Source organism: Rhinopithecus roxellana, chromosome 8 (assembly GCF_007565055.1).
Source record: "Rhinopithecus roxellana isolate Shanxi Qingling chromosome 8, ASM756505v1, whole genome shotgun sequence".
In the NCBI taxonomy this organism is placed as follows: Eukaryota; Metazoa; Chordata; class Mammalia; order Primates; family Cercopithecidae; genus Rhinopithecus; species Rhinopithecus roxellana.
The window spans coordinates 88,336,771-88,358,494 of NC_044556.1; the positions used below are offsets into that span (position 1 = coordinate 88,336,771).

At 37.0% G+C, this 21,724-nt stretch overlaps 1 protein-coding gene across 2 annotated transcripts in view; it reads left to right on the top strand.

Moving 5' to 3' along the window:
* DNAH14 (dynein axonemal heavy chain 14) overlaps positions 1 to 21,724 on the top strand; it is a 575,377-nt gene that overhangs the window by 233,038 nt on the left and 320,615 nt on the right. For both annotated transcript variants that reach the window (XM_030936505.1, XM_030936506.1), the window contains one exon: positions 7,892 to 7,981. In XM_030936505.1, the coding sequence (XP_030792365.1) occupies positions 7,892 to 7,981 (90 nt within the window). The remainder of the gene's footprint in view (positions 1 to 7,891; positions 7,982 to 21,724) is intronic.

The window sequence follows — 21,724 nt, forward strand, 5'->3', positions numbered from 1 at the left end:
CTCTAAGTGCTGCTTTAGTTATATATACCATAAGTTCAGATATGTAGGAATTTCATAGTCATTTTTCATATTCATACTCATCCTGTTGTGATATCAAATAGTAGGTCTTATTCATTCTATTTTCTTTTTGTGCACATTAACCATCCCCACTTTCCTCCCACTTCCCCACTACCCTGCCCAGCCTCTGGTAACCGTCCTTCTACTCTGTATCTCCGTAAGTTTAATTGTTTTTATTTTTAAGTTGCACAGATAAGTGAGAACATACAATGTTTGTCTTTCTGTGCCTGGCTTATTTCACTTAACATAATGACCAGTTCCATCCATGTTGTTGCAAATGACAGGATCTCATTGTTTTGTATGGGTGAATAGTGTTTTTGTGTGTAAGTACCACATTTTCTTTATCCAGTCATTTGTTGATGAACACTTAGGTTGCCCCCCAAATCTTGGCTATTGTGAACAGTACTGCAACAAACATGGAATGCAGATATGTCTTCGATATCTGATTTTCTTTCTTTGGGGTATATACCCAGCAGTGGGATTGCTGGATAATATGATAGCTTTATTTTTAGTTTTTTTGACCAACCTCCAAACTGTTCTCCGTAGTGGTTGTACTAATTTACATTTCCAACCACAATGTATGAGGGTTGCCTTTTCTCCACGTCCTCACCAGCATTTGTTATTACCTCTCTTTTGGATATAAGCCGTCTTAACTGGGGTGAGAGGATATCTCATTGTAGTCTGATTTGTATTTCTCTGATGATCAATAATTTTGAGCACCTTTTTCATTACCCATTTGCCATTTCTAAGTCTTCTGTCTTCTTTTGAGGAATGTCTATTCAAATCTTTTATCTACTTTTTATTGGATTATTAGATTTGCTCCTATAGAGTTGTTTGACCTCCTTATATATTCTGGTTACCAATTCCATGTCAGATGGGTAGTTTGTAAATATTTTCTCCCATTCTGTGGGTTGTCTCTTCACTTTGTTGATTGCATCATTTGCTGTGCAGAAGCTTTTTAACTTGATGTGTTTCCATTTACCCATTTTTGCTTTGGTTGCCTGTGCTTGTGGGGTGTTACTCAAGAAATTTTTGCCCAGATCAATGTCCTAGACATTTTCCCCAATGTTTTCTTGTTAATAGTTTCATAATTTGAGGTCTTAGATTTAAGACTTAAATCCATTTTTATTTGATTTTTATATATGACAAGAGATAGGGATCTAGTTTCATTCTTCTGCATATGGATATCCAGTTTTCCCAGCACCATTTATTGAAGTATGTTCCTGACACCTTTGTTGAAAATGATTTCACCACAGGTGTGTGTATTTGTTCCTGGGTTTTCTGTTTTGTTCCATTGGTCTATGTGGATATTGGTCTTTGTGTCTATTTTCTGGTCTTTTCCATTGGTCTGTGTGTCTGTTTCTCTGCCAAGACCACGCCATTTGGGTTGCTATAGCTCTGAGGTATAATTTGAAGTAAGGTAATGTGATTCCTCCAGTTTGTTCTTTTTGTTCAGGATAGCTTTGGCTATTCTGGGTTGTTTGTGATTCCGTGTAAATTTTAGAATTGTTTTTTCTATTTCTGTGAAGAATGTCATTGTTTTTTGATAGGACTGCATTGAATCTGTAGATTGTTTTGGGTAGTATGAACATTTTAACAATATTGATTCTTGCAATCCATGAACATGGAATATCTTTCCATTTTGTTGTCTTCTTCAATTTCACTGTTTTATAGTTTTCATTATAGAGATCTTTCACTTCTTGAGTTAATTCCTACGTATTTAATTTTATGTGTAGCTACTATAAATGGGATTACTTTTATTTCTTTTTCAGGTTATTCTCTGATTGCATATAAAAATGCTACTGATTGGCCAGGTGCGGTGGCTCATGCCTGTAATCCCAGCACTTTGGGAAGCCGAGCCTAATGGATCACTTGAGGTTAGGAGTTTGAGACAAGCCTGGTCAACATGGTGAAACCTTATCTATACTAAAAATACAAAAAATTAGTGGGGCATGGTGGCACATGCCTGTAATCCCAGCTACTGGGGAGGATGAGGCAGGAGAATCGCTTGAACCCGGGGTCAGAGGTTGCAGTGAGTTGAGATTGCGCCACTGCAGTCCAGCCTGGGAGACAGAATGAGACCCTATCTCAAAAAAAAAAAAAAAAAAAAAAAAAAAAAAAAAAAAGGAAAAAGAAATGCTACTGATTTTTTATTTACTTGTGTTGCTTTTGTATCCTGCAACTTTACTGAATTTATCAGTTCCAGTTGTTTTTTGGTAGAATCTTTAGGTTTTTCCAAATATAAGATTATATCATCTGCAAACAGTGATAATTTGATTTCTTCCTTTCCAGTTTGGATGCTGTTTATTTCTTTCTCTTGTCTGCTTGCTCCAGCTAGGACTTCCAGTGCCATGTTGAATAACAGTGCTGAAAATGGGCACACTAGTTGTGTGCCAGATCTGAGAGAAAAGGCTTTCTGTTTTTCCCAATTTAGTGTGATACTAGCTGTGGGTCCGTCATATGTGGTTTTATTGTGTTGAGGTATGTTGCTTCTATACACAGTTATTTGAAGGTTTTTATCCAGAAGGATGTTGGATTTTATCAAGTGCATTTTCAGTATCGATTGAAATCATTATATGGTTTTTGTCCTTCATTCTTTTGACATGATGTATCCCATTGATTGATTTGTAATATGTTGAACCATTTTTGTATCCCTGGGATAAATCTGACTTGGTCGTAATGAATGATTTTTAAATGTGTTGTTGAATTTGGTTTGCTAGTATTTCGTCTTTTTTTTTTTTTTTTTTTTTTTTATACTTTAAGTTCTAGGGTACATGTGCATAACGTGCAGGTTTGTTACATATGTATACCTGTGCCATGTTGGTGTGCTGCACCCATCAACTCGTCAGCACCCATCAATTCATCATTTATATCAGGTATAACTCCCAATGCAATCCCTCCTCCCTCCCCCCTCCCCATGATAGGCCCCGGTGTGTGATGTTCCCCTTCCTGAGTCCAAGTGATCTCATTGTTCAGTTCCCACCTATGAGTGAGAACATGCGGTGTTTGGTTTTCTGTTCTTGTGATAGTTTGTTAAGAATGATGGTTTCCAGCTGCATCCATGTCCCTACAAAGGACACAAACTCATCCTTTTTTATGGCTGCATAGTATTCCATGGTGTACATGTGCCACATTTTCTTAATCCAGTCTGTCACAGATGGACATTTGGGTTGATTCCAAGACTTTGCTATTGTGAATAGTGCCGCAATAAACATACGTGTGCATGTGTCTTTATAGCAGCATGATTTATAATCCTTTGGGTATATACCCAGTAGTGGGATGGCTGGGTCATATGGTACATCTAGTTCTAGATCCTTGAGGAATTGCCCTACTGTTTTCCATAATGGTTGAACTAGTTTACAATCCCACCAACAGTGTAAAAGTGTTCCTATTTCTCCACATCCTCTCCAACACCTGTTGTTTCCTGACTTTTTAATGATTGCCATTCTAACTGGTGTGAGATGGTATCTCATTGTGGTTTTGATTTGCATTTCTCTGATGGCGAGTGATGATGAGCATTTTTTCATGTGTCTGTTGGCTGTATGAATGTCTTCTTTTGAGAAATGTCTGTTCATATCCTTTGCCCACTTTTTGATGGGGTTGTTTGTTTTTTTCTTGTATATTCGTTTGAGTTCTTTGTAGATTCTGGATATTAGCCCTTTGTCAGATGAGTAGATTGCAAAAATTTTCTCCCATTCTGTAGGTTGTCTGTTCACTCTGATGGTAGTTTCTTTTGCGAATTTTCATGTCAATGTCCATCTGGGATATTGGCCTATAGTCTTCTTTTTTTGATGTATCTTTGTCTGGTTTGGGTATCAGGGTAACACTGGCCTTGTGGAATTAATTTGGAAGTATTACCTCCTCCTCTATATCCTGCAGTTTATATATTTAGCCGTTTGCATGTATCAGGGTTTCCTACATTATCTAATAAATGGTCTTTTTTTAGTGTTTATGCTAAAAAGTAGTATGTTCTGTGCCTATGGGGTATAAAGTTATAAACAAGTATATATAGCCTATTAATTGTATTTTTCAGAGTTTTGATGTCTCTGATTCTTTATCCATCTGTTTCTGCAAGAGGTATATTAAGATTTTAAATCACTGAGATAGCTATTTCTTTTGCACATCTGTCGATTGTTGTTGTATATACTTTAAAGTTGTAAGTTGTATATGTATTCCTATCTTCTCTTTTACCAGCATCCTATATCCCGCTTTGGCCCACTGGTGATTTCTTGCTTTAATATATATTCAGTCAGATATTAAAATTTTATCCAACTTTTTGATGCAAGGTTTATCTTCATAAGTTCTTTTTCCATCCTTTTGTTTTTCAAACTTTCTATATCTTTGTTTGAACTGTCTGTCTTATAGGACATATATTGGTGGCCTTTGTTTTCTTATAATCAAATCTGTGATTGTCTGTCCTGTATTTACTGATTTTTAACTTTTTCTGTACAATGTATCCTGTTGTCTTAAGATACATTACTGTTATTATTAAATTTATTTTTGCTTTAGTGTTTTCTCTCTTTTCCTGCTCACTGTGGGGTAGATTGAGTTTTCTTCTTTGTTTGTTATGTTTATTCTCTTAGCTGAAGACTGACATTCTTGCCTCTTTTAGCTGATGCCTCTTTTAGCTAAAGACTGACATTTGTCATTATTTTCCCCTATGATCAAAATGTTTTCATATCTATATTTGTCCCTTTCAAGATAAGTACTTTAGTACACTCTTTGGTCTTCCCCACACTTCCACTCTCATTATGTTAATGCTATGTAGAATTATAATTTCTGGTTGTTATAGAAATGTTTTCTCTCTCTTTTTTCCTTGGACTTCTGCATACTCATGCTTGTGCTCTCTCTCTTTTAGAAAATAGTAAACTAATAAGAAGTTGTTTCAAACTTACTTTTTATATCTATTATAGGCTTATCTTCAATTTATTCCCCTTTTTGAGTACTTCTTCCAAGAGAGTTTTCAGAGTAGGTTTTTGTGTAGCAAACCTTCTGAGAACTTTAATATTCAAGACTGTTTTTGATATGCCCTCATATCTGAATGGCAAATTCGTTATAAAAGTCTAACTTTAAAGTTATTTTCATTTAATATATTAAAATCTCTAATTCCTTAAAAATGTTACTCCATTTTCCTGTTGCTCCAGGGTCACTCTGATGAAGGTCAATGTCACTTCAATATTTATTCTTTTATAGTGTATCTACTTTTTCTCTTCGTATGCTCTTAAAATTTTCACTTTACCTTTAATGTTCACAATATCACTATAAATTCTCTAGTTATGAGTTTTGGTACTCTATTAGCCCTTTTATTATATACTCTTTTATTTTTAGTTCTCTAAATTAACAGGAGTCTTAAACTGTGAGATCCTTTGTTTCACATGATTGAATGAGTTGGACTTTTCTGGTTCAAGAGTTTGCAGCATCCAAGCTCTAATAAAACTAAGCTATTTCTTAGTACTTACATGTGTTCTGGATTTCATAGATTTTCTTTGGTTTTTTAAACTTGTTTATTTGTTTGTTTGGTTGGCTTTTGAGACAGGGTTTCAGTCTGTCACCTAGACTTGAGTGCAGTGTCCTGATCTCAGCTCACTGCAGCCTCGACCTCTTAGGCTAAAGAAATCCTCCTGCCTCAGCCCCCCAAGTAGCTAGGACTACAGGCACCCACCACCATGCTGGCTTTTTATATTTTTTGTAGAGACAAGGTTTTGCCATGTTGCTCAGGCTGGTCTCGAACTCCTGGGCTCAAGCCGTCCATTTGCCTCGTAAAGTGCTGGGGTTACGGTAGTGAGACACCACGCATGGCCTCGTATTTTTTTATTTTAATGAAAATGCAATTTGATATTTTTTTCCTTGTTGCTCTGTGAGATTTTCAGAAGTACAATAGATATTTGTCTTTAAACTGGTGCCAAGATTTTGAAGATTTTGATTTATATTTATATTTTGAGAATTTTCATTTGTTTTTTTTTTAAGAAAATAAAAATATCAGTTGGCAGGTTTTGCTCTCTCTCCCTTTTATAAGCATTCTTTCATCTCCCTCTGGCAGGGCCCGCAAACTTTCCACTCTTCTCCAGTTATAAGTTTTGGGTGCCTCTTGTGTTAGTTTTAACATTTTTCAAGAATTTGCACATGCACATCAATGGTTTTACTTTTGAGCCTTCCTATATATTCATCTTTTCATCAGCTTTACAGGTCAGTATATGTGGCAGTCTGAGCTTATGGAAAAGTTTTCTATATAAACACACCAGTTTATTCAGCTACCCCATTTGTATTATGCCCACATTTGTATAATTTTTACATTAATAACTATGCAAGCTGTCAACTGTTTAATAAATTGTTACTCACCAAATTATATGATTCATAGAAATATAGAAATGTCACAAAGATCATAATTTAAAATTATAATGATTTTAATATTAAATTTGGAATAATTCAGTTTTTTATTTAATGTTGTATTTTTGATGGCTTACACAGTGACCAGCCATGTGTAACACACCCACATAGTAATATATCTTATTTAAAAATATTGTGTAGTTGTGCTCTTTATACTATTTGCTCACTTGAGGTACAAGAATCTGAATCACATTTAATAGGCAATTGTGATCTGTCTGACTTATTTACATATCTGTCTCTTACATATCCAAAGTGAGTCATTATCTCCAAGTAACTAAAAGATTCACTGAGAATTATTGAAACCACATCATTGAATAAGAACTACATATAGTTTGCCATCCAGCTAATTCTAAGGAACATCATATATAGTCACGAATATTTTATAGTAGGATTATGATTTTTATTTCAAAACATTCTAAAGTAAGAAATTTGTGAAATTCATTAGCCAGGTGGGATAACCTGAGTATCTCTTTAATTATCCCAACCCTATGATCTGTGCATACAATGCTATTCTTATTCTATGCCTGTGTGACTTCTTGCTTATATTCAGGTAGGTGTCTAGGCTTATGTTGTTAACTGCAGAGGATTCATAAGTTCAGGCCTGAAGTGGGCAGTCTCATAAATTCCACTTAAGAGATCAATTCCATTTAATCTTTTAAAAAATTCTGCCAGCTGATTGCCTACCTCCAGTTCTTGCCATAGAAGCTGCCTTTTTCTCCATTGTACAGTCCTACTGGATATTTCCTTCACCTGCTTTGTTCTGTCTCATTGTAGGGATGCAAGGAATGAAAAATGAAATGGAAGAGATCAGTGCAAAAGAAAAGATAAATCCCTCCCACTTTTTTTCTGTAGACATAGTTACCATTCTATCTACAGTGAAATAAACCCTCCTTTAGAAGGGTTTCCCTTATAATACCTTAGTTAAAATATTAAGTATCTTTCCAAGCTGCAGCTGCTCTTTCGAATATTTTAATTTATAACATCATGTCTTTAATCTTGTAAATTTTATTTACTGTCTTAAAATATTCTTAACATTGAAACACTAAAATAGTCATTACAAAATTGAAAACCTCTCTTAATAGTAATTAGAATTACAAAAAGGTCTAGAACCTTTTATGTTTTCTTTTAGTGTAGGATAATTAGATGGTTATACACTGGTAACCTCTGGTTTTTCAATGTTAAACAATGGGTTCTTAATCTTGGAGAGGATCTATGAATTTGCTATCAGGTGTCTGTGAACATAAAATTTTGTGTTCCCTGTATTTTTCTGGAGACAGTAGTAATAGTTTTCATTATTCTCAGAGACAGAGGTTGGTGAACTAAAAAATCAAGAGCTACTGTCTTAAAGAGCAGTAATTGGTACCTAGTTAAGAGAGATTTTGGAAGATAAAAATTTAAGGGTTCAATTTGCAATGCATTTTAAATTTATGTATTTATTTCCTTTTAGAAAGTAATATGTATTGCAACTCAGCAATTGGGTTTACAAAACTGGTCATCTCAGAAAGAGAAGATTATACAGTTTTATAATCAACTTCAGGTAAGTAAAAAATGACATGTTAGCAATCCTTTGCCTGTGTTTCAATAGGAATTAATAAAATAAAGGGCAAAAATAATAATAATAAAAGAGAGATGTTACAGGTATAATATTTTTTGAATTCAGTGATTTATTAATTGTGAGTCAAGACTTTATTATCTGACCTTCACATAACTCAACAAATGGATCTTTTCACCTTCATCTCCTTAATACATATACATAAAAACCCTGCAAATGTAATGTAAAATATTCTGCATTCCATTGCTATACCTTCTTTGAGTTTCCTGTTTTCCATGAATGAACCATTTGGATAAACATCAGAATGTGCATTTCCCTGATTACTAGTAAGATTGTATATCCCTTTTTATACTTATTAGCCATTTGAGTTTTCTGTGAATTGCCAGATTATGTCATGTACTCATTTTTAAATTGGGTTGTTTGTCTTTTTCTTAGCAAATGTATAGATTTTTCATTATGCATTTATATATCATAATTTTTCTTTTTTTCTTCTCCTCCTCCTCCTTCTTTCTCCTTTATTCTTCTTCTCTTTCTCCCTCCTCCTCCTCTTCTTGTTCTTCTTCTTCTTTTTCTTCTTCTTCTTTCTTTTTTCTTCTTTCTTCTTTCTTCTCCTTCAATAGAGTCTCATTCTGTCACCCAGTCTGGAGTGGAGTGATACAATCATAGTTCACTGCAGCCTCCAACTCCTGGGCTCAAGTGATCTGAATATCTAGGGGTGCAGGCACATGACACTATGCACGACTAATTCCTTTAGTTTTTGTAGAGGCAGGGTCTTGCTATGTTGCCCAGGCTGGTCTCAAATTCCTGGCCTTAAGCAACCTTCCTGCCTCGACTTCTCAAAATGCTAGGATCACAGGCATGAGCCACCATGTCCAGCCTATATCATAATTCTTTTTGTTTTTGTTTGTTTTTTTATAATACATATATTAATTTAATTAATTATAAATACATCAACAAAAACCTACAGGCAGAATAACAGAAACATGCAATGCTGTCATATCAAGAAGCCATTATGTCTTTACTATTAAATATAATTACATGTAAGAAAAGTGCTTTGAATAAAAGCACATACAAATATTATTACTCACCAAATAAAATATTGAAATTTATAAATAGATGTTAAATGTAAATAAACATTTTCATTTTATGTACTGTATGTTTAAGTATGTATTACTTATTGCCTTGTTACTGGGGCCATCTTATACATTGCAGGATGTTAGTAGCATCCTTGTCTTGTACCTATAGAAGCCAGGGTACCTCTCTGTCACCCAGTTGTGACAACTAAAAACATCTCCACACATTTCGAAATGTCCCCCAGGGGTGGGGGATGGCAGCAAAATTGCCTCTAGTTGAGAACCACTGCCCTAAAATACAATGCTTCCCTAAATTAAACAGATAAAAATGATCAGTGATATACATATCAACAAAGAAAACCATTGTACATCAATTTCTATCCTTATATCATTTATAGCCATTATGAGAGTGAAATTTTTTTTTATTATACTTTAAGGTCTAGGGTACATGTGCAAAACGTGCAGGTTTGTTACATATGTATACTTGTGCCATGTTGGTGTGCTGCAACCATCAACTCGTCAGCACCCATCAACTCGTCATTTACATCAGGTGTAACTCCCAGTGCAGTCCCTCCCCCCTCCCCCCTCCCCATGATAGGCCCCAGTGTGTGATGTTCCCCTTCCTGAGTCCAAGTGATCTCATTGATCAGTTCCCACCTATGAGTGAGAACATGTGGTGTTTGGTTTTCTGTTCTTCCGATAGTTTGCTAAGAATGATGGTGTCCAGCTGCACGCATCATGTCCCTACAAAGGACACAAACTCATCCTTTTTTATGGCTGCATAGTATTCCATGGTGTATATGTGCCACATTTTCTTAATCCAGTCTGTCACAGATGGACATTTGGGTTGATTCCAAGTCTTTGCTATTGTGAATAGTGCCGCAATAAACATACATGTGCATGTGTCTTTATAGCAGCATGATTTATAATCCTTTGGGTATATACCCAGTAATGGGATGGCTGGGTAATATGGTACTTCTAGTTCTAGGTACTTGAGTAATCACCATACTGTTTTCCATAATGGTTGAACTAGTTTACAATCCCACCAACAGTGTAAAAGTGTTCCTATTTCTCCACATCCTCTCCAGCACCTGTTGTTTCCTGACTTTTTAATGATTGCCATTCTAACTGGTGTGAGATGGTATCTCATTGTGGTTTTGATTTGCATTTCTCTGATGGCCAGTGATGATGAGCATTTTCTCATGTGTCTGTTGGCTGTATGAATGTCTTCTTTTGAGAAATGTCTGTTCATATCCTTTGCCCACTTTTTGATGGGGTTGTTTGGTTTTTTTCTTGTATATTTGTTTGAGTTCTTTGTATTCTGGATATTAGAATACAGGTTCTAATATAGGTTCTGGATATTAGCCCTTTGTCTGATGAGTACGTTGCAAAAATATTCTCCCATTCTGTAGGTTGCCTGTTCACTCTGATGGTAGTTTCTTTTGCTGTGCAGAAGCTCTTTAGTTTAATTAGATCCCATTTGTTAATTTTGGCTTTTGTTGCCCTTACTTTTGGTGTTTTAGACATGAAGCCCTTGCCCAACCCTATGTCCTAAAGGGTATTGCCTAGGTTTTCTTCTAGGTTTTTTATGGTATTAGGTCTAACATTTAAGTCTATAATCGATCTTGAATTAATTTTCATATAAGGAGTCAGGAAAGGATCCAGTTTCAGCTTTCTACTTATGGCTAGTCAATTTTCCCAGCACCATTTATTAAATAGGGAATCCTTTCCCCATTTCTTGTTTTTGTCAGGTTTATCAAAGATCAGATGGCTGTAGATGTGTGGTATTATTTCTGAGGACTCTGTTCTGTTCCATTGGTCTATAACTCTGTTTTGGTACCAGTACCATGCTGTTTTGGTTACTGTAGCCTTGTCGTATAGTTTGAAGTCAGGTATCGTGATGCCTCCAGCTTTGTTCTTTTGACTTAGGATTGTCTTGGCAATGCGGGCTCTTTTTTGATTCCATATGAACTTTAAAGCAGTTTTTTCCAATTCTGTGAAGAAACTCATTGGTAGCTTGATGGGGATGGCATTGAATCTATAAATTACCTTGGGCAGTATGGCCATTTTCACGATATTGATTCTTGATACCCATGGGCATGGTATGTTCTTCCATTTGTTTGTGTCCTCTTTTATTTCACTGAGCAGTGGTTTGTAGTTCTCCTTGAAGAGGTCCTTTACATCCCTTGTAAGTTGGATTCCTAGGTATTTTATTCCTTTTGAAGTAATTTTGAATGGAAGTTCATTCATGATTTGGCTCTCTGCTTGTCTGTTACTGGTATATAAGAATGCTTGTGATTTTTGCACATTAATTTTGTATCCTGAGACTTTGCTGAAGTTGCTTATCAGCTTAAGGAGATTTTGGGCTGAGACAATGGGGTTTTCTAAATATACAATCATGTCATCTGCAAACAGGGACAATTTGACTTCTTCTTTTCCTAACTGAATACCCTTGATTTCTTTCTCTTGCCTGATTGCCCTAGCCAGAACTTCCAACACTGTTGAATAGGAGTGGTGAGAGAGGGCATCCCTGTCTTGTGCCAGTTTTCAAAGGGAATTTTTCCGGTTTTTGCCCATTCAGTATGATATTGGCTGTGGGTTTGTCATAAATAGCTCTTATTATTTTGAGATACGTTCCATCAATACCGAATTTATTGAACGTTTTTAGCATGAAGGGCTGTTGAATACTGTCAAAGGCCTTTTCTGCATCTATTGAGATTATCATGTGTTTTTTGTCTTTGGTTCTGTTTATATGCTGGGTTACGTTTATTGATTTGTGAATGTTGAACCAGCCCTGCATCGCAGGGATGAAGCCCACTTGATCATGGTGGATAACCTTTTAATGTACTGCTGAATCTGGTTTGCCAGTATTTTATTGAGGATTTTTGCATCGATGTTCATCAGGGATATTGGTCTAAAATTCTCTTTTTTTGTTGTGTCTCTGCCAGGCTTTGGTATCAGGATGATGTTGGCCTCATAAAATGAGTTCGGGAGGATTCCCTCTTTTTCTATTGATTGGAATAGTTTCAGAAGGAATGGTACCAGCTCCTCCTTTTACCTCTGGTAGAATTCAGCTGTGAATCCACCTGATCCTGGACTTTTTTTGGTGGGTAGGCTATTAATTATTGCCTCAATTTCAGAGCCTGCTATTGGTCTATTCAGGGATTCAGCTTCTTCCTGGTTTAGACTTGGGAGAGTGTAAAGTGTCCAGGAAATTATCCATTTCTTCTAGATTTTCTAGTTGATTTGCGTAGAGGTGTTTATAGTATTATCTGATGGTAGTTTGTATTTCTGTGGGGTCGGTGATGATATCCCCTTTATCGTTTTTTATTGCGTCTATTTGATTCTTCTCTCTTTTCTTCTTTATTAGTCTTGCTAGCGGTCTGTCAATTTTGTTGATCTTTTCAAAAAACCAACTCCTGGATTCATTGATTTTTTGGAGGGTTTTTTGTGTCTCTATCTCCTTCAGTTCTGCTCTGATCTTAGTTATTTCTTGCCTTCTGCTAGCTTTTAAATGTGTTTGCTCTTGCTTCTCTAGTTCTTTTAATTGTGATGTTAGGGTGTCAATTTTAGATCTTTCCAGCTTTCTCTTGTGGGCATTTAGTGCTATAAATTTCCCTCTACACACTGCTTTAAATGTGTCCCAGAGATTCTGGTATGTTGTATCTTTCTTCTCATTGGTTTCAAAGAACATCTTTATTTCTGCCTTCATTTCGTTATGTACCCAGTAGTCATTCAGGAGCAGGTTTTTCAGTTTCCATTTAGTTGAGCGGTTTTGATTGAGTTTCTTAGTCCTGAGTTCTAGTTTGATTGCACTGTGGTCTGAGAGACAGTTTGTTATAATTTCTGTTCTTTTCAATTTTCTGAGGAGTGTTTTACTTCCAATTATGTGGTCAATTTTGGAATAAGTGTGATGTGGTGCTGAGAAGAATGTATATTCTGTTGATTTGGGGTGGAGAGTTCTGTAGATGTCTATTAGGTCTGCTTGCTGCAGAGATGAGTTCAATTCCTGGATATCCTTGTTCACTTTCTGTCTCAGTGATCTGTCTAATGTTGACATGGGGTGTTGAAGTCTCCCATTATTATTGTGTGGGCGTCTGAGTCTCTTTGTAAGTCTCTAAGGACTTGCTTCATGAATCTGAGTGCTCCTGTATTGGGTGCATATATATTTAGGAGAGTTAGCTCTTCCTGTTGAATTGATCCCTTTACCATTATGTAATGGCCTTCTTTGTCTCTTTTGATCTTTGATGGTTTAAAGTCTGTTTTATCAGAGACTAGGATTGCAACCCCTGCTTTTTTTTGTTCTCCATTTGCTTGGTAGATCTTCCTCCATCCCTTTATTTTGAGCCTATGTATGTCTCTGCATGTGAGATGGGTCTCCTGAATACAGCAGACTGATGCGTCTTGACTCTTTATCCAGTTTGCCAGTCTGTGTCTTTTAATTGGAGCATTTAGTCCATTTACATTTAAGGTTAATATTGTTATGTGTGAACTTGAACCTGCCATGATGATATTAACTGTTTATTCTGCTTGTTAGTTGATGCAGTTTCTTCCTAGCCTCGATGGTCTTTACATTTTGGCATGTTTTTGCAATGGCTGGTACCGGTTGTTCCTTTCCATGTTTAGTGCTTCCTTCAGGGTCTCTTGTAAGCCAGGCCTGGTGGTGACAAAATCTCTAAGCATTTGCTTATCTGTAAAGGATTTTATTTCTCCTTCACTTATGAAACTTAGTTTGGCTGGATATGAAATTCTGAGTTTAAAATTCTTTTCTTTAAGAATGTTGAATATTGGCCCCCACTCTCTTCTGGCTTGTAGAGTTTCTGCCGAGAGATCTGCTGTTAGTCTGATGGGCTTCCCTTTGTGGGTAACCCGACCTTTCTCTCTGGCTGCCCTTAAGATTTTTTCCTTCATTTCAACTTTGGTGAATCTGGCAATTATGTGTCTTGGAGTTGCTCTTCTGGAGGAGTATCTTTGTGGCGTTCTCTGTATTTCCTGAATTTGAATGTTGGCCTGCCCTACTAGGTTGGGGAAGTTCTCCTGGATGATATCCTGAAGAGTGTTTTCCAACTTGGATCCATTTTCCCCCTCACTTTCAGGCACCCCAATCAGATGTAGATTCGGTCTTTTTACATAATCCCATACTTCTTGCAGGCTTTGTTCATTTTTTTTTTCTTCTTTTTTCTTTAGACTTCTCTTCTCGCTTCATTTCATTCATTTGATCCTCAATCGCTGATACTCTTTCTTCCAGCTGATCGAGTCGGTTACTGAAGCTTGTGCATTTGTCACGTATTTCTCGTGTCATGGTTTTCATCTCTGTCAGTTCGTTTATGGCATTCTCTGCATTAATTATTCTGGTTATCAATTCTTCCACTCTTTTTTCAAGATTCTTAGTTTCTTTGTGCTGGGTGTGTAATTCCTCCTTTAGTCTTAGAAGTTTGATGGACTGAAGCCTTCTTCTCTCATCTCGTCAAAGTCATTCTCCATCCAGCTTTGATCCATTGCTGGCGATGAGCTGCGTTCCTTTGGAGGGGGAGATGTGGTCTTATTTTTCTGAATTTCCGCTTTTCTGCCCTGCTTTTTCCCCATCTTTGTGGTTTTCTCTGCCTCTGGTCTTTGATGATGGTGACGTACTGATGGGGTTTTGGTGTGAGTGTCCTTCCTGTTTGTTAGTTTTCCTTCTAACAGTCAGGACCCTCAGCTGTAGGTCTGTTGGAGATTGCTTGAGGTCCACTCCAGACGCTGTTTGCCTGGGTATCAGCAGCAGAGGCTGCAGAAGATAGAATACTGCTGAACAGCGAGTGTACCTGTCTGATTTTTGCTTTGGAAGCTTCCCCTCAGGGGTGTACTCCACCATGTGAGGTGCGGGGTGTCGGTCTGCCCCTAGTGGAGGATGTCTCCCAGTTAGGCTACTCAGGGGTCAGGGACCCACTTGAGCAGGCAGTCTGTCCGTTCTCAGATGTCAACTTCTGTGTTGGGAGATCCACGGCTCTCTTCAAAGCTGTCAGACAGAGTCGTTTGCATCTGCAGAGGTTTCTGCTGCTTTTTTTTTGTTGTTGTTGTTGTTGTTGTTTAGCTGTGCCCTGTCCCCAGAGGTGGAGTCTACAGAGTCTGGCAGGCCTCCTTGAGCTGCTATGATCTCCACCCAGTTCGATCTTCCCAGGGCTTTGTTTACCTACTTAAGGCTCAGCAATGGTGGGTTCCCCTCCCCCAGCCTCGCTGCTGCCTTGCAGTTAGATCGCAGACTGCTGTGCTAGCAATGAGGGAGGCTCCGTGGGCATGGGACCCTCCCGGCCAGGTGTGGGATATAATCTCCTGGTATGCCCATTTCCTTAAAGTGCAGTATTGGGGTGGGAGTTACCCGATTTTCCATGTGTTGTGTGTCTCAGTTCCCCTGGCTAGGAAAAGGGATTCCCTTCCCCCTTGTGCTTCCCAGGTGAGGCGATGCCTCGCCCTGCTTCAGCTCTCGCTGGTCGGGCTGCAACAGCTGACCAGCACCGATTGTCCGGCACTCCCTAGTGAGATAAACCCCATACTTCAGTTGAAAATGCAGAAATCACCTGTCTTCTGTGTCGCTCACACTGGGAGCTGGAGATTCCATAATTCTTTATTGGCTATGTGCATTGCAAGTAAATTCTCTGAGTCTTTGCTTTTTAGAAATATCTATGGTGCTCAGATTTACAGAAGACTTTTTTTTTATTATACTTTAAGTTCTAGGGTACATGTGCACAACGTGCAGATTTGTTACATATGTATACATGTGCCATGTTGGTGTGCTGCACCCATTAACTCGTCATTTACATTAGGTATATTTCCTAACGCTATCCCTCCCCGCCCTGCTCCCCACAATAGGGGGGAGCAGGGCGGGGAGGGATAGCATTAGGAAATATTTTTTCTTTGTTCTTTTGGCTTAGGATTGTCTTGACAATACGGGGTCTTTTTTGGTTCCATATGAACTTTAAAGCAGTGTGTGATGTTCCCCTTCCTGTGTCCACGTGATCTCATTGTTCAATTCCCACCTATGAGTATTATACCACATTCAGTGTTTGGTTTTCTGTTCTTGCAATAGTTTGCTGAGAATGATGGTTTCCAGCTGCATCCATGTCCCTACAAAGGACACGAACTCATCCTTTGTTTTGGCTGCATAGTATTCCTTGGTGTATATGTGCCACATTTTCTTAATCCAGTCTGTGTCTGATGGACATTTGGGTTGATTCCAAGACTTTGCTATTGTGAATAGTGCCGCAATAAACATACATGTGCATGTGTCTTTATAGCCACATGACTTATAATCATTTGGGTGTATACCCAGTAATGGGATGCCAGGGTCAAATGGTACTTCTAGTTGTAGAGCCTTGAGGAATCGCCACACTGTTTTCCACAATGGTTGAACTAGTTTACAGTCCCAGTAACACTGTAAAAGTGTTCCCATTTCTTCACATCCTCTCCAGCACCTGTTGTTTCCTGATTTTTTAATGATTACCGTTCTAACTGGTGTGAGATGGTATCTCATTGTGGTTTTGATTAGCATTTCTCTGATGGCGAGTGATGAAGAGGTGTTTTTTCATGTGTCTGTTGGCTGTATGAATGTCTTCTTTTGAGAAGTGTCTGTTCATATCCTTTGCCCACTTTTTGATGGCGTTGTTTGTTTTTTTCTTGTAAATTTGATTGAGTCCTTTATAGGTTCTGGATATTAGCCCTTTGTCAGATGAGTAGATTGCAAAAATTTTCTCCCATTCTGTAGGTTGCCTGTTCACTCTGATGGTAGTTTCTTTTGCTGTGCAGAAGCTCTTTAGTTTAATTAGATCCCATTTGTCAATTTTGGCTTTTGTTGCCTTGCTTTTGGTGTTTTAGACATGAAGTCCTTGCCCATGCCTATGTCCTGAATGATAATACCTAGGTTTTCTTCTAGGGATTTTATGGTTTTAGGTCTACCACTTAAGTCTCTAATCCATCTTGAATTAATTTTCGTATACGGAGTGAGGAAAGGATCCAGTTTCAGCTTTCTACTTATGGCTAGCCAATTTTCCCAGCACCATTTATTAAATATTTCTTTCCCCATTTCTTGTTTTTGTCAGGTTTGTCAAAGGTCAGATGGCTGTAGATGTGTGGTATTATTTCTGAGGACTCTGTTCTGTTCCATTGGTCTGTATCTCTGTTTTGGTACCAATGCCATACTGTTTTGGTTACTGTACCCTTGTAATATAGTTTGAAGTCAGGTAGCATGATGCCACCAGCTTTGCTCTTTTGGCTTAGGATTGTCTTGACAATGTGGGGTCTTTTTGGTTCCATATGAACTTTAAAGCAGTTTTTTCCAATTCTGTGAAGAAAGTCATTGGTAGCTTAATGGGGATGGCATTGAATCTATAAATTACCTTGGGCAGTATGGCCATTTTCACAATATTGATTCATCCTATCCATGAGTATGGAATGTTCTTCCATTTGTTTGTGTCCTCTTTATTTCACTGAGCAGTGGTTTGTAGTTCTCCTTGAAGAGGTCCTTTACATCCCTTGTACATTGGATTCCTAGGTATTTTATTCTCTTTGAAGTAATTGTGAATGGAAGTTCATTCATGATTTGGCTCTCTGTTTGTTTGTTACTGGTGTATAAGAATGCTTGTGATTTTTGCACATTAATTTTGTATCCTGAGACTTTGCTGAAGTTGCTTACCAGCTTAAGGAGATTTTGGGCTGAGACAATGGGGTTTTCTAAATATACAATCATGTCATCTGCAAACAGGGACAATTTGACTTCTTCTTTTCCTGACTGAATACCCTTGATTTCTTTCTTTTGCCTGATTGCCCTAGCCAGAACTTCCAACACTATGTTGAATGGGAGTTCTGAGAGAGGGCATCCCTGTCTTGTGCCAGTTTTCAAAGGGAATTTTTCCAGGTTTTGCCCATTCAGTATGATATTGGCTGTGGGTTTGTCATAAATAGCTCTTATTATTTTGAGATACATTCCATCAATACCGAATTTATTGAGCATTTTTAGCATGAAGGGCTGTTGAATTTTGTCAAAGGCCTTTTCTGCATCTATTGAGATAATCATGTGTTTTTTGTCTTTGGTTCTGTTTATATGCTGGATTACATTTATTGATTTGCATATGTTAAACCAGCCTTGCATCCCAGGGATGAAGCCCACTTGATCATGGTGAATAAGTTTTTTGATGTGCTGCTGGATTTGGTTTCCCAGTATTTTATTGAGGATTTTTGCATCAATATTCATCAGGGATATTGGTCTAAAATCTCTTTTTTTGTTGTATCCTTGTCAGACTTTGGTATCAGGATGATATTGGCCTCATAAAATGAGTTAGGGAGGATTCCCTCTTTTTCTATTGATTGGAATAGTTTCAGATGGAATGGTACCAACTCCTCCTTGTACCTCTGGTAGAATTTGGCTCTGAATCCATCTGGTCCTGGACTTTTTTTGGTTGGTAGTCTACTAATTATTGCCTCAATTTCAGATCCTGATATTGGTCTATTCAGGGATTCAACTTCTTCCTGGTTTAGTCTTGGGAGAGTGTAAGTGTCCAGGAAATTGTCCATTTCTTTTAGGTTTTCTAGTTTATTTGCGTAGAGATGTTTATAGTATTCTCTGATGGTAGATTGTATATCTGTGGGGTTGGTGGTGATATCCCCTTTATCATTTTTTATTGCGTCTATTTGATTCTTCTCTCTTTTCTTCTTTATTAGTCTTGCTGGCGGTCTATCAATTTTGTTAATCTTTTCAAAAAGCAAACTCCTGGATTCATTGATTTTTTGGAGGGTTTTTTGTATCTCTATCTCCTTCAGTTCTGCTCTGATCTTAGTTATTTCTTGCCTTCTGCTAGCTTTTGAATGTGTGTGTTTGCTCTTGCTTCTCTAGTTCTTTTAATTGTGATGTTAGGGTGTCAATTTTAGATCTTTCCTGCTTTCTCTTCTGGACATTTAGTGCTCTAAATTTCCCTCTACACACTGCTTTAAATGTGTCCCAGAGATTCTGGTATGTTGTATCTTTGTTCTTATTGGTTTCAAAGAACATCTTTATTTCTGCCTTCATTTCATTATGTACCCAGTAGTCATTCAGGAGCAGGTTGCTCAGTTTCTATGTAGTTGAGCGGTTTTGATTGAGTTTCTTAGTCCTGAGTTCTAGTTTAATTGCCCTGTGGTTGAGAGACAGTTTGTTATAATTTCTGTTCTTTTACATTTGCTGAGGAGTGCTTCACTTCCAACTATGTGGTCAATTTTGGAATAAGTGTGATGTGGTGCTGAGAAGAGTGTATATTCTGTTGATTTGGGGTGGAGAGTTCTGTAGATGTCTATTAGGTCCACTTGGTGCAGAGCTGAGTTCAATCCATGGATATACTTGTTAACTTTCTGTCTCGTTGATCTGTCTAATGTTGACAGTGGGGTGGTAAAGTCTCCCATTATTATTGTGTGGGAGTCTAAGTCTCTTTGTATGTCTCTAAGGATTTACTTTATGAATCTGGGTGCTCCTGTATTGGGTGCATATATATTTCGGATAGTTAGCTTTTCTTGATGAATTGATCCCTTTACTGTTAGGTAATGGCCTTCTTTGTCTCTTTTGATCTTTGATGGTTTAAAGTCTGTTTTATCAGAGACTAGGATTGCAACCCCTGTTTTTTTTTTTTTTTTTTTTTTTTCCCCCTTTGCTTGGTAGATCTTCCTCCATCCGTTTATTTTGAGTCTATGTATGTCTCTGTATGTGAGATGGGTTTTGTGAATGCAGCAAACTGATGGGTCTTGACTGTTTATCCAATTTGCCAGTCTGTCTTTTAATTGGATCATTTAGTCCATTTACATTTAAGGCTAATATTGTTATGTGTGAACTTGATCCTGTCATTATGATATTAGCTGGTTATTTTGCTCGCTAGTTGATACAGTTTCTTCCTAGTATCAATGGACTTTAAGAAGACATTTTTAATGCAGAAGACATTTTTAGTGCAGTAAGAACTATCAGTCCTTTATGATTTGTATTTTTGGTCCTATTTTTAGAAATATTTTAACCCTATATTTGAAAGGATATTTCCTATATATTTTTTCTAAAAGTTTTTTTATTTTTTCTTTTATAATTGATATATAATAATTTTACATATTTACGGGGTACAGTGTAATGTCTCAATGCATGCATACTTTGTATAATGGTTAAATCAGGGTAATTACCCATATCGATTGCTTTAAATGCTTATTATCTATTTGTGGTGACAACATCCAAAATCTTATCTTCTAGCTATTGTGAAATATGTACTACTTTGTTGTTTTTTATAATCATCTTACTGTGTGGTAAAACACCAGAACATATTCTTCCTAAATTTGTGCATATTGACAAATGTCTCCTGGTTCCCAACCCCAACCCTCCTCAGCCTCTAATAACCACTATTCTTTCTTCTTCTATGAAATGAACTTTATAAGATTCCACATACGGTGAGATCATGCAGTGTTTGTTTTTCTGTGCCTGGCTGATTGCCCTTAACATAACTTCCTCAAGGATCATCCATGTTGCTGCAGATGTCAGGATTTCATTTTTATGGCTAAATAATATTCCTGTGTGTGTATTTATATATGTATATGTTACACATATGTTACATATACATATATGTATGTGTGTATGTGTGTGTGTATATATATATTTTCTTTATTCATCTGTAGAAGAGCATTTAGGCTGATTCCATATCTTGTCTATTATAAATAGTGTTGCAGTAAACATGGGAATGCAGATGTCTCTTCAACATACAGATCCCATTTCTTTTGGATATATACCCAGTAATGGGACTGCTGGATCATATGATAGTTCTATTTTTGCTTTTGTGAGGAACCTTCATACTGTTTCATAATGATTGTACTAATTTACATTTTCACCAACATTGTATAAGAGTTCCCTTTTCTCCACATCTTCACCAATATGTTATTTTTTGGTTTTCTGATGGTAGTCATTCTACTAGAGTGAGGTGATAGCTCATTATGGTTTTGATTTGCATTTCCCTGATGATTAGTGTTGTGAATATTTTTTCATATATCTGTTGATCATTTGTGTGGCTTCCTTTGAGAAATGTCTATTCAGATTTTTTGCCCATTTTAAGATCAGATTAGTTTTTTTGCTACTGAGTTCAGTTCCTTATATATTATGGATATTAACCCCTTATAAGATACATAATTTGCAAATACTTTTTTCCATTCAGTAACTTGTCTCTTCAATTCATTGTTTTCTTAGCTGTGCATAAGCTTTTTGGTTTCATGTAATCCTATTTGTCTATTTTCGCTTTTGTTGCATGTGCTTCTGAGGCCTTATTTTTAAAATTCTTGGCCACTCCAATTTCAGGAAGCATTTCTCCTATGTTTTCTTCTAGTAGTTGCATTATTAGAAGTCTTCAGTCTGTTTAGAGTTGTAAGTCTTCAATCTGTTTAGAGTTGATTTTTGTTTAATATGGTGAGAGATAGGGGTCTAGCTTTTTTCTTTTCTTTGTGGCTATCCAATTTTCCCAGAATCGCTTATTCAGTGCACTTATAGATGCAGATGTCTTTTTCTGCCCATACCTTGCCATTTGTGTTATTATAGCTTTTTATTATATTTTGAAGTCAGGTGATGTGATGCTTTCAGCCATATTCTTTTTGTTCAAGACTGCGTGAGTTTGGGGTATTTTGCACTTACAGATGA